At 42.0% G+C, this 12,928-nt stretch overlaps 1 protein-coding gene across 2 annotated transcripts in view; it reads right to left on the bottom strand.

Moving 5' to 3' along the window:
- dstyk (dual serine/threonine and tyrosine protein kinase) overlaps positions 1-4,118 on the bottom strand; it is a 71,528-nt gene extending 67,410 nt beyond the window's left edge. The window contains exon 1 of one of the 2 annotated variants that reach the window (XM_073030626.1): positions 3,794-4,118. In XM_073030626.1, the coding sequence (XP_072886727.1) occupies positions 3,794-4,037 (244 nt within the window). In that variant the 5' untranslated portion in view covers positions 4,038-4,118. Of the gene's footprint in view, positions 1-3,768 lie in introns of both variants that reach the window. The other variant, XM_073030627.1, reaches the window with a different exon arrangement.
- Between the last annotated feature and the right edge of the window lie 8,810 nt (positions 4,119-12,928).

The raw sequence follows: 12,928 nt of genomic DNA, 5'->3' as shown, positions 1-12,928 counted from the left end.
GCCTTCACAAACGGCAGAGAATTTGCACCAACTGAAGGATAAACTAATTAAACAGTTAAAGCAAGATTCTATGAAAGTGAAATCATGAAGGATGCGACTAGCAGGGAAGCCAGTAGATGTACTTCCTTTAGATTTCCAAAAAGGTATTTGAGAAGATGTAACACTGTAGGGTTACATCAGCTGTGGTACAATATTTATACCAATAGAAAATTGGTCAAGACAAATCCTACATTTTTAATTCCAATATCCAAGAGTCATTTTGACAAGTGGTTTAATCGATAGTGCCTGAAAAGGACACGGTCAGAGTACAGCCAATGGGATGGTTGCAGATGGTCAGCACTGGCAAGATGAGCTGAAGGCCTGTTTCTAAGCTGCACTATTAAAAAGCCACCAATAAGCTTTTGAAAAACATTCACTACATAATCACTTGTATAAAATTATTTTAATCATTTAATGCTATTTTGTCTGCAGCAAATATCAACATTAACATACAGAATGGAAAACTCAGCAGGTCAGGCAGTATCTATGGAGGGGAATGGATAATGCACATGTCGGGCTGAGACCCACAGATGCAGCCTGACCTGTTGAGTCCCTCCATCATTTTGTGTGCATTCTTCTGGATTTCAAGCATCTGCAGAATCTCATGTTTATGAAATGAAAATTCAACATTATCCACATGAATTAGAAGCACCAGTACTTTTTTTCATCTCAGCCAAGATACACAATCTGGATCTTGTGTTCAAGATTTTGGAAAAGAGTTTATTGCTACAACCTGTCTCAAGGGACACCAGTAATACAAGACTATATCCTGCAATGTGCCCTGTATTATTTCCACAGCTTAAACTAATAATCTAACTTTCCATATTTCATCATCTTTTTTATTCTGCAACACTTGCCTCAGCTGCCAGAAAATGCTCGCTCGTTCCTCCACATTTTATAAAGAATTCCCCACTTTATGGCCTTCAGCTTGTTATTTCCACCCACTTGTCTCCATTCCATCCTTTATTCCCCCAAAACAAATCACACTTAACTCTGTCATCCATTGCCATGCTGTACCATTAGTGGGTAGACTCCTTAACTTGAGTATTGAATGCTCACGTCACCAAATCCAAGTCACCATTCAGTTTCACCTTTAGTGACTACGTCCCCTGAACAGCTTGATCCTCATTTCACTACACATCAATCCCTCAGCCCAACTACTAAATCAGTGCCTTTGGAAAGATCAAGGAGAAATCACCATCTTTCTTTGAATATGTACTGTACATTCAATTAACATCCATGCTGATTTCTTGCAAGTATTGCCTATGGATCAAAGAGACTGTACTCTGATGTTCTATGTTCTTATCTCAAACCAAACATCATGGAGTTGAATATTGTTAATTAACTAATGTGATATTTTACCTGTGTGCACAGTGGCAAAACATCAAAACTACAGCAACACACACAAAATGCTGGAGGAACTCAACAGGCCAGGCAGCATCTAAGGAAAAAAAAAAGTTGATGTTTCAAGCCAAAACCCTTCGACAGGACAACTACAGATTTCCTGACAAGCTTACAAGAGGATGAACCATGACAATGAACAGGGAACAAAGGCGTTTTACAAATCAGACCCAAGCAAATATCATTCCCCCCCCCCCCCCCCCCAAATCCTTGGCAAAATCCTCAGAAATAGATATTTCAAATATCTTGTTATATTCTACAAAGGAAGACAGTAAAATTCACTTTTCATCTAACCAATAATTTGGGGGGGGGGGGGGGAGAGCATTAACGTTCAGGCAAAGCACCAATGTTATCTAGACGAAAAAAACTCCAATTAACAGAATAGGCAACGAGTCAGCACATTTTTACAGGCCTGTATTCCCATAAACACTAAATTAACACATCTACAATTAAACTCCAAAACAAAAACTCTATAACAAGGCATTGTACAACAAACCTCTTTCATGAACAGAGTAAATTCTTCAAGGGTGTTCTCCAAGTTTCCTTGGAAAAAATTAACACCTCCACCAGGGAGTAAGTGATAAATGAGGGTACAAAATGAAGGGCACTCAACATTTCTACAATAAGCACACAAAACAAATTCAACAATAGAGGGAAAAAATCAACATCGCAAATGTCAACTGTACTCTTTTCCTAGATGCTGCCAGGCCTGCTGAGTTCCTCCAGCATTTTGAGTGTTTTGCTCAGATTTCCAGCACCCGTACATCTCCTTTTGTTTGTGGTCACAAATAAATACTGTACCCCACTCTGCAGAATCTAAAAAAGAATCTCCTAGAGACTTGAACCTAGGAGAATTGGATCAAAAGCAAATTATCCTCAACTCCCAAGGATCACCCAAGAATACAAAGCCATTTAAGTCACAAAACACAAGGGCAATAATTATTCATTACTTTAATCAATACAGTTTATTTACCTTTTATGATGAAAATGTATTTGATCAACTCATCTACACCTGCCTTTTTCCAATCTTGCCAATCAAGGCACTTCATACTTCAACAGCAGCCTCTTCTGCAACAGCTAGACTAATTCATTTCAGATAAAAATGGTATTTAACTTCATTTTATTCTTGACTATATAACACAATGTGCAATTATTTATCAAGGATAAGCCACTGAATTGCTCACCATTTATCAGGTCAAGCTCATTAATATTTAATCTCCAAAAGCTGCAAATCTCTTTCACTCCAATAGTTTTACTAAAGGTATTGGTGTCTCAATGCAAAAGGTATGTTTTGTATGCCAACAAAGCTCTGAAAAAGCATCTGTATCCAAAAACATTGACCCGAGAATTACATGTGGAACCTATACAGAGGTCTGGGATTGTCAGCAAGCAGGCCACTTTGCGAAGCCAGTGAAGTACATAAGTGGTAAGTGGTTTTCTAATACTTGATAGCATTTGCTATTTTGTTACATGCACACACAAAAAAATTCTAGAAAAGCAGAAATAAAGTCAACAAGCACATTCTGCTTCTTGCATACTAGAGGATTTTACAGCTTTAGGCTCTGTTGTGCTTGTATACTAGCCAGCAGCTGGAATTAGAATGATTTTGCACAAATAGAATTAGACAAAAGGTAGTGGAAATGGGAAGGGTGGAGTTCAAATACCAGTGGAGAGTCATGAAAATAACTGAACCGTTCAAAATTTGTACAGTTAAAACAAGATAACAGCAGGACAACTATATTGCAACGTTTCTATTTTCCTCCAGAATCTATACTGGGTGAAAATACAAGACTTTCAGAGGTTAACAAGAAACCGATATCGATAAATCCTTTCTGATCGAAGGATTCGTTTCAAGTCTCTTTCCATATAAATACTTATATAATTCACTCCTGCCCAAGCATGCCTCTTGCACCCGACATTCTTGTCAACTATCACAAGCAAGGCAAAAACCTTTTTTCTTCTGCCTGGCTTACTTTTAAACACAGGCTCTGAACTGTGTAATGATTCCAGTAAACAAAACCAGACCTTTAAATAATGTCACTCAAAACAATATAAAGGTTCGGATAAAAGATGTTAAGCAGTTTTTCCAACTTTTCTCTGCTTGTCACGGATGAGAAATGTATCATGCAATGTAAACAAAGGGAAAAATCAATTTTAAAAAAACAGAAAACGCTGGAAACAGCTTTTTTTATTTTTTATCCCTCGCCAAATTAGCTTTACGCTCGGGTTTGCAGTTATGCCCACCTTTACCAGCGAATGTCAAGGGCAGGTTGTGGACCCCAGTCCCAGGACCTCTCCACCTCCAAAGCTTACAAGACCTTTCCTTACCCGGGGAAGTTCCACAATCCCTCACCTTCCAGAGAGCCGATGCCATTGACGGCTTCGGCGTGCGCGCTGCTCGGTTCTGCCGGCTCTTCGAGCTGGGGCCCGGGGCTGCTGCATTGCGGCTGCCGTAGCTCTTTAAAGTATTTCTTAGTCTCTCGCAGGTTCTGCCTGAGGTACGAGCAGTGCTTATTACAGCTGGCCAGCATCCGGTACAGGTCTCTGGCCGTCGGGGTCAGGCAGCGACTGCTGCTGCCGCCGCCCGCAGCCTCCATTTCCCCGTGTTGGGGACGGCAGTGGCTGGGCCCGGCTGCAGCGATTCTCGCCTCGACTCGGCGCCGCCCCTCGGCCTCCCTCGCTCGTGTAACACCCGCCTGCCGCCCCCTGGGTAACCGGGGCCTCATGGGTAGAGCTAACAACGCACTGGCCGCTGGGAATTGGAGTCCGTTCAGGCTTCATTAGACAAAGTTATCTTCTGATAGCGAATGTAGAATGGCAATGACGCCTGGGAAATAGGCCGATGTCTCCTGGGTAATGTAGTCCAAATCTTATTCAAATTGGAATTAGTTTATCATCAAGTCAAGTCAAGTCACTTTTTATTGTCATTTCGACCATAACTTCTGGTACAGTACACAGCAAAAATGAGACAACGTTTTTCTGGACCATGGCGCTACATGAAACAATACAAAAACTGCACTAGACTACAGACCTACACAGGACTATATAAAGTGCACAAAACAGTGCAGGCAGTACAATAAATAATAGGCAAGACAATAAAGACAATAGGCACAGTAGAGGGCAGTAGGTTGGTGTCGGCTCTGGGTATTGAGGAGTCTGATGGCTTGGGGAAAGAAACTGTTACATCGTCTGGTCGTAAGAGCCCGAATGCTTCGGTGCCTTTTGCCAGACGGCAGGAGAGAGACGAGTTTGTATGAGGGGTGGGTGGGGTCCTTCATAATGCTGTTTGCTTTGCGGATGCAGCATGTAGTGTAAATGTCTGTACTGGCGGGAAGAGAGACCCCGGATGATCTTCTCAGCTGACCTCACTATCCGCTGCAGGGTCTTGCGATCCGAGACGGTGCAATTTCCGAACATGTACATGTCACATGTACCAATATATAGTGAAAAGCTTGTCTTGCACACTGTTCATACAGATAAAATTATGACACAATGCATTGAAGTTGTACAAGGTACAACGATAACACAATGCAGAATAAAGTGACATGTACAGAGAAAGTGTAGTACAAGTAGACAATAAGGTGCAAAATGATAAGATATACAGAATTATGAGGGGTATAGATTGGGTAAATGCAAGCAGGCTTTTTTCCACTGAGGTTGGGGAGAGTAGAACTAGAGGTCATAGGTTAAGGTGCACAGCTGAGGGGAAGCTTCTTCACTCAAAAGGTGGCACAAGTGCGGAATAAGCTGACAGGAGAAGTGGTGAATACAGGTTTGATTGTAACATTTAAGAGATATTTGGAGAGATACATGAACAGGAGGGGCATAGAGGGATATGGTCCAGCTGTGGATTGATGGGACTAGGCAGAATAACAGTTTGGCTGAAGTGCTGAGGTGCTCTTTGACTCTATAACAAAGTAGATTGTCAAAATGTTTCAGTATTGTTTGTTTAAAAAAAGATCAGTGCTGTGTGCAGTATTCCAGTTGCTGTTTCGCAAATGCCCCCCATTGCTGAGGCGTAACTTATCTACTTTTGCATGGAATTCCTCCAGCAGTGAACAAAATCATTATGAACTTTCCGAATTACCACAAAATGTACTACTAGATACATTTTCTTGAGCAACTTAATCTCGTTTCCTGATTTTTTTTCAAAGTCTTCACCGTGCTTTTGTTTCTCCACATTTATCTAAATCACTTCCCTTTCCTTTGCTCCACATTAGTTTCATCCCACCACCTCTTCCCCACGGCCAGAGGCTGCTCCTTAGTTTATTTACATCTATGTGCCACTTAAAATTTGCCTCTCATTATGTAGCCTGTAACCCTAAGTCCAGTTTGGAATACCTTAGCCACGGAATGAGAGTCCTAAATAGAATTTATTGCGGCCACAAGCAGAGCCGTTGCCATAGCAAGCCAGGATGCATCCGGATAGGATGCTTTCTGTGGTGCCTCGATAAAAATTTGTCGGGATCAATGGGGACGTGCCAGTTTTCTTCACCCTCCTGAGGAGGTAGAAGCATTGGTGAGCTTCTTAAAACAGACTCGGAGTCAAATTTATTATCACATAACATGGAGTGAGATTTGTTGTCTTGCGGCAGCACACCGTGCAAGGGCATGAAATTACTATAAATAACAACAAATAAATAGTGCAATAGGTAGTGTTCACAAACTGACGGCGGAAGGGAAGAAGCTGTTTCAGAATCACTAAGTACAGTTCTCCTTTGCTTCCACAGTGCAGTTAAAAATAGTCCATCTACTTTTCTCTGTCAAATGCAGCCCTGGCCTTGTGGATATGGCAATCTGTCTTTTGATTCTCAGGTAATGCAATGGACCCCCTACTTCTCAGCCTGCTCTTTCCTGCATCCTGGACTTCCTTGAAAATATCAAGGTCAAAGGCGATTTTATTGTCATTGGCACAGGTACAATAGCATCAAATAAACGGCATTCTGAAAAGAGACATCAATTAAACATATTGAGTCTGCTCCCCCATTCAGTATTGTCCTATTTACTACCCTTCTCAACCCCATTCTCCTGCCTACTCCCAGTAACCTTTGGCACACTTACTAATCAAGGACCTATCAACCTCTACTTTAAATATACCCAATGACTTGGCTTCCACAGCCATCTGAAACAATGTATTCTACAAATTCACCACCATCTGACTGAAGAAATTCCTCCTCATTTCTGTTCTAACGGCAAGTCCTTGCATTCTAGGCTGTGCCCAAGTCCAAGACTCCCCAACCATTGGATGCATTCTCTCCACATCCACTCAAACTAGGCCTTTCAATATATTCAATCTTTACAAGGAGGGATACAACTAGAACCAAAAGAAAGTCAATCTTAATGCAAAGTGTTGTTCAACTGTAGTGATTAGGGTTGTGCTGATTGGTTCAAGAACTAAATCGTTGAAGATAAGCTGCTGCTCTTGAACCTAGTGGTGTGGGACATCAGGTATCTGCACCTCTTGTCTGATGGCGTGACGCAGATGGAGAAGATCTTTGATGATAGATGTTGCTTCTTTGAGGCAACTACCAATGACAGGGAAGAATACACCTTGTTTAATGATCTTTTTGAGTTTCTCTCTGTGCCTTGTGGCGCATCGGGTGACAACTTTGCTGCTTCTTTAGCATTTGCCTGTTTTTTACGAGGCCGAGTTGCTAGCTCGACGCTCAACCCCAGCACGAATGGAAACCGTGAAAGGAGCCGGCCGGATTCGAACCCGGGACCACTCACCTTGAAGTCTGGTGCAGATGCCAATACACCACTGCCGGCTGTTGTTTATTGAAGAAAGTGATGAAGAACATGCAATTCCTCACTGCTTCCGATGTATTGTTCATCCACTGTCCTCTGTCCAATGAACCCTTGCAACCCTCTCAGTCCATTGATTCCCAAGGAGTGCAGTGGACACCCTACTTTTTCATGCTATTGCCTCTTTCCTACATCCTGGATTCCAGGGTTTTCTGGTTAACATGGTGCAGAGCCCCTCTCTTCGTCCAAACTTACGTCCTCCATTTTCTGCTGCACTCCTTTTCATTAACCACCTTTCAGGACATGCATTTATATGATTTATCAACATGGAATGGCACACTCCTGATTAATCTATCAACCAGGGGGCTTTTTCAGTCACTTATCGCCATGACAATTCTCACCCACCTTATAAAATGCACCTACTTCTTTTCTTCCCACCCTCTCTGCAGCATAAAACTTACTTGTCTCTCTTTCCTGGTCCTAATGAAATGTCTTTGGTCTGAAGCAGGATTTTCTGCTTTTCTTTCTGATTTCCAGTATCTGCTGTTTATTGATTTTTCACTCAGTCCGTTGTTCTGCCCTTATGCAAGTATACCTCAAATATTTATCCATCTTTTTTTAATGCTCTCGACTCCCTCCAGTCCCAAAAGTAATATGGCCCAACCATATTAACAGAAGAGATGCCTGCCTTTAACTTATCTGCAGTTTTGAAGTTCTCCATTTGATAGACTTATACTTGTTAAGATTACTTCAGTACTTATCCCACCCTGAGTTTTAATTAGTTTCATTCTTATGTTACTACCCATGGCTTGGAAGACAGCAGGTGGCAAAGGTTGTCCAATTGCATTAAACAGACTTTGAATACCCCTGAAACTGACAACTGGCCAAATTCTCAGCTTGAAATGATGATTTTCAACACTCTTTTAATTGGTAGAGTGTCTGCAACACAACAACAAAAACAAAATTCTGTCATCAACACAAAAGCAGCAGTTCTTAATCAGGTTTGTCTCAAGTCTTCACCCTATTTTCCATTTGTTATTATTTTACAATTTTAACATTTACCCTTTGTTTTCATTTGTACAGAGAGCAAATTTTGGGAATACGAATTTAGAAATAGTAACTGAAGTACTGCACTTGACTCCTTTAGCCTGCTCTGTAACTTGATCTGATCACTGTTACCATAACTCTATATTCCCATTTAGCCCCAGTAACCTTTCACTCCCTTGCCATTCAAGATCCATCTACTCCTAGTGAATATATTCAAAGGCTCTGCTTCCACAGCCCTTCTGGAAAGAGAGTTCCAATAATCATGACCCTTTGACAGAAAAAAGATATAGGCCTGTGTCCGACTTAATTCTCACTCTTCTTTATTCTCTGACATACCACCATCCCAAACACTACACTCAGTGGCCGATTTATTGGGTATCTCCTGTACCTAGTAATGTAGCCACTAAGTATGTGTCCATGGACTTGAGTTGCTGTACCCATTTACTTCAAGGTTTAATGTTTTGTGCATTTGGAGATGCTCTTCTGCACAACACTGGTTATTTGAGTTACTGCTGCATTTATTTCAGCTTAAACCAGTCTGGCCATTCTTGTCTTTTTTGTCCACAGAATTGCCACTCACTGGATACCTTTTTATTTTTCACACCATTCTCTAAAGCTCACCCGGTCTTACCCAGAATTAATTGCATCCTTCCATTTTACCTCATATATGTACTCCGCTTCCACTGTTCCACCACTGCTAGCTGGCTTTCTGTTATCTTGATATCGACTCCAAACCTTCTCATTCAACCTATTCTTCCACTGCTCCCTCTGAAATCATCTCGGACTTTCTTTAACCAAGCTTCAAACCACCTATTCCAACAGATTGAAAGAACAATTTCCATTCACCAGCACATTTCACAACCTCTGAACATTGACAATGATTTACAGCCAATTGAGCATTAATGTAACGGCAATATCATAGGAAATGGCATGCCAAATTGTACCCAAGACCCCAACAAACAAAGGAGTGATGAAAAAGTTGCCTTCATAATGATGACCAGACCACTGGCAATAACTCTTTTTCAAAGTAATACCATGATTGTTTTCATCAGCTGGTAACAGGTTTGGTTTATTAGATCATTTGCAAAATGGCAATCTCCATCTCTGGTGCAGCCTATCAGCACTGCCCTGCAATGCAAACTTGTAGTTTTCTACACAGGACTCTGGAACCATAGAACCATAGAACATTACAGCACAGAAACAGGCCTTTTGGCCCTTCTTGGCTGTGCCGAACCATTTTTCTGCCTAGTCCCACTGACCTGCACCATATCCCTCCATACACCTCTCATCCATGTACCTGTCCAAGTTTTTCATAAATGTTAAAAGTGAGCCCGCATTTACCACTTCATCTGGCAGCTCATTCCACACTCCCACCACTCTCTGTGTGAAGAAGCTCACCCCTAATTTTCCCTTTAAACTTTTCCCCCTACACCCTTAACCCATGTCCTCTGGTTTTTTTCTCCCCTAACCTCAGTGGAAAAAGCCTGCTTGCATTCACTCTATCTATACCCATCATAATTTTATATACCTCTATCAAATCTCCCCTCATTCTTCTACGCTCCAGGGAATAAAGTCCTAATCTATTCAACCTTTATCTGTAACTCAGTTTCTCAAGTCCCAGCAACATCCTTGTAAACCTTCTCTGCACTCTTTCAACCTTATTAATATCCTTCCTGTAATTCGGTGACCAAAACTGCATACAAAACTCCAAATTCAGCCTCACCGATGCCTTATACAACCTCGTAATAACATTCCAACTCTTATACTCAATACTTTGATTTATAAAGGCAAATGTACCAGAAGCTCTCTTTACTACCCTATCAACCTGTGACGCCACTTTTAGGGAATTTTGTATCTGTATTCCTAGATCCCTCTGTTCTACTGCACTCCTCAGTGCCCCACCATTTACCTTGTATGTTCTACCCTGGTTTTTCCTTCCAAAGTGCAATACCTCACACTTGTCTGTATTAAACTCCATCTGCCATTTTTCAGCCCATTTTTCCAGCTGGTCCAAATCCCTCTGCAAGCTTTGAAAACCTTCCTCACTGTCCACTACACCTCCAATCTTTGTATCATCAACAAATCTGCTGATCCAATTTACCACATTATCATTCAGATCATTGATATAGATGACAAATAACAATGGACCCAGCACTGATCGCTGTGGAACACCACTAGTCACAGGCCTCCACTCAGAGAAGCAATCCTCCACTACCACTCTCTGGCTTCTTCCATTGAGCCAATGTCTAATCCAATTTACTACCTCACCATGTATACCTAGCGACTGAATGTTCTTACCTAACCTCCCATGTGGGACCCTGTCAAAGGCCTTACTGAAGTCCATGTAGACAACATCCACTACCTTCTCTTCATCCACTTTCCTGGTAAACTCCTCGAAAAACTCTAATAGATTTGTTAAACATGACTACCATACACAAAGCCGTGTTGACTCTCCCTAATAGGTCCCTGTCTATCTAAATACTTATAGATCCTATCTCTTAGTACTCCTTCCAATAATTTACCTACTACTGAAACTTACTGGCCTATAATTTCCCGGATTACTTTTTGAGCCTTTTTTAAACAACAGAACAACATGAGCTATCCTCCAATCCTCCGGCACCTCACCCGTGGATACCGACATTTTAAATATATCTGCTAGGACCCCTGCAATTTCAACACTAGTCTCCTTCAAGGTCCGAGGGAATACCCTGTCAGGTCCTGGGGATTTATCTACTCTGATTTGCCTCAAGATAGCAAGCATCTCCTCCTCTTCAATCTGTATAGGTTCCATGACCTCTGGAGTTGAAATTGAACCATTAACCTTTTAAATCAGTGGCAAGAATGGTTCCTCTTGAACCACCGAGAATAAGGGGGCAGGCTTTAACATTTCTTTGGTAATTACCCTAAAATATCTTTATCCCATTAGAGGCTACTTGCAATGGTAGAGCGAAGTAGGGCGGCACGACGGCATGGTGGCTAGCACAACGCTTGACAATACCAGTGACTCCGGTTCAATTCCCACCACTGCCTGTGAGGAGTTTGTACGTTCTCCCTGTGATCATGTTTGAATGAACCTAGGAATCATTATTAACTATTTGCTGAAATACCTAGCAGAATAGGCTCTTCTGATTGGGAGGTTAATTGGTCATTGTAAATGTCCCGTGATTAGGCTAGGGGAGCTGGACATGCTGGAAGGGCCTGCTCCAAGTGGTTTGCTCCCACTGCCCATAGATGTACAGGTTAGTAACGGTTAGTAAATTGTAGGCATGATACTTTGGCGCCGGAGGCATGGTGACATCTTCAGGTTAGTATGTTAACTGGTTATATGGGTGTTATTGGGCTTGTTGGGCCGGAAGAACCTGTTACCGTGCTGTAGCTCTAAAGAAAAAACAATTAAATGAGTCAACATGAAGCTCAATCAAACAGCCGGTGAACAGGTAAATCTCAGATCACCCCCCATTCACAGAAGAAAGAAACAAGGCAATCATTGGACACACAGTCCAAAGTTCAAAGTTCAATTTATTATGCAAGTATACATATCCTGTACAATCTTTTTGTAAGCACTCACAAAACAAAGACGGACAATAGAATTCTCTAATAAAAACACACACACAAGACCGCCACATATCCAATATGCGAGAGAGCAAATTGTGCAAATGGTTTCAAAAGAGCAAATAAACCACATGAACTGCAGAGTCCCCAAGGTGAGTCTGCAGCTGCAAAGTCCGTTCAGTGCTGAGGCGAGTGAAGTCTGTCTAGGAGCCCGGTGACTGCAAGGTAACAACTGCTCCCAAACCCAGCGGTGTGGGACCCAAGACTCCTGCACCTCCCGCCCGACAGCAGCAGCGAGGAGAAAGGGAGACCAGGCAAATGCTGGCAGACGCCACTGAGTACCTGTTTGTTTTCCACTCCCATCCTCGATGATTTTGCTCCAGCTCGATGTTTTAATCGGTGCAGAGTAATGGAGCCGACCATAGGTTCTTCTTGCGCTTTCAGGACTTGATGCAGTGTCCACACCCAGTGACGGCTGCCCCTGCCGTACCTGTACTCTTGAGAGTCTAGTTCACTGAATCCCCCAGGAAAATGCAAAAATGCAAGATTATTTAGTTGGTTCAAAAGGGAAATAACAGGCTGCTGACTGCCGTGATTGCAGTTCAGAAGTATAACCACTAGAGCATCTTTTCATTTTGTGAGTTGTCTGCAAACCAGTTGCAACAACAAGGGGAAAGACAATTCTGGATTGGGTGTTGTGTGATGAACCAGATTTGATTAGGAAGTTTAACGTTAAGGAACACTTAGGACTCAGTAATCATAATATGATACATGGAATTCACCCTGCAGTTTGAGAGGGAGAAGCTAAAACCAGAGGTATCAATATTACAGTGGACTAAAGGGAACTACGGAGGTATGAGAGAAATACCTTTGTAATGGAAAATGGCACTAGCAGGGCTGATGGCAGAACAGTAATGGCTGGAGTTTTCTGGGAGCAAATTGTAAGGTGCAGGATAGATACATCCCAAAGATGAAGTATTCTAAAGGGAGGATGAGCCAACCATGGCTGACAAAGTAAGTGACAGACAGCACAAAAGCAAAAGGGGGCACACAATGTAGCAGAAGCTAATGGAAAATTTGAGGATCAGGAAGATTTTAAAGATCCACAGCAAGCAACTAAAAAAAGTCATAAGGAGAGAAAAGA

The sequence above is a fragment of the Hemitrygon akajei genome, chromosome 27, assembly GCF_048418815.1.
Source record: "Hemitrygon akajei chromosome 27, sHemAka1.3, whole genome shotgun sequence".
NCBI lineage: Eukaryota > Metazoa > Chordata > Chondrichthyes > Myliobatiformes > Dasyatidae > Hemitrygon > Hemitrygon akajei.
The sequence above is the reverse complement of the archived record's forward strand: the minus strand, read 5'-3'. Positions and strand labels throughout refer to the sequence as shown.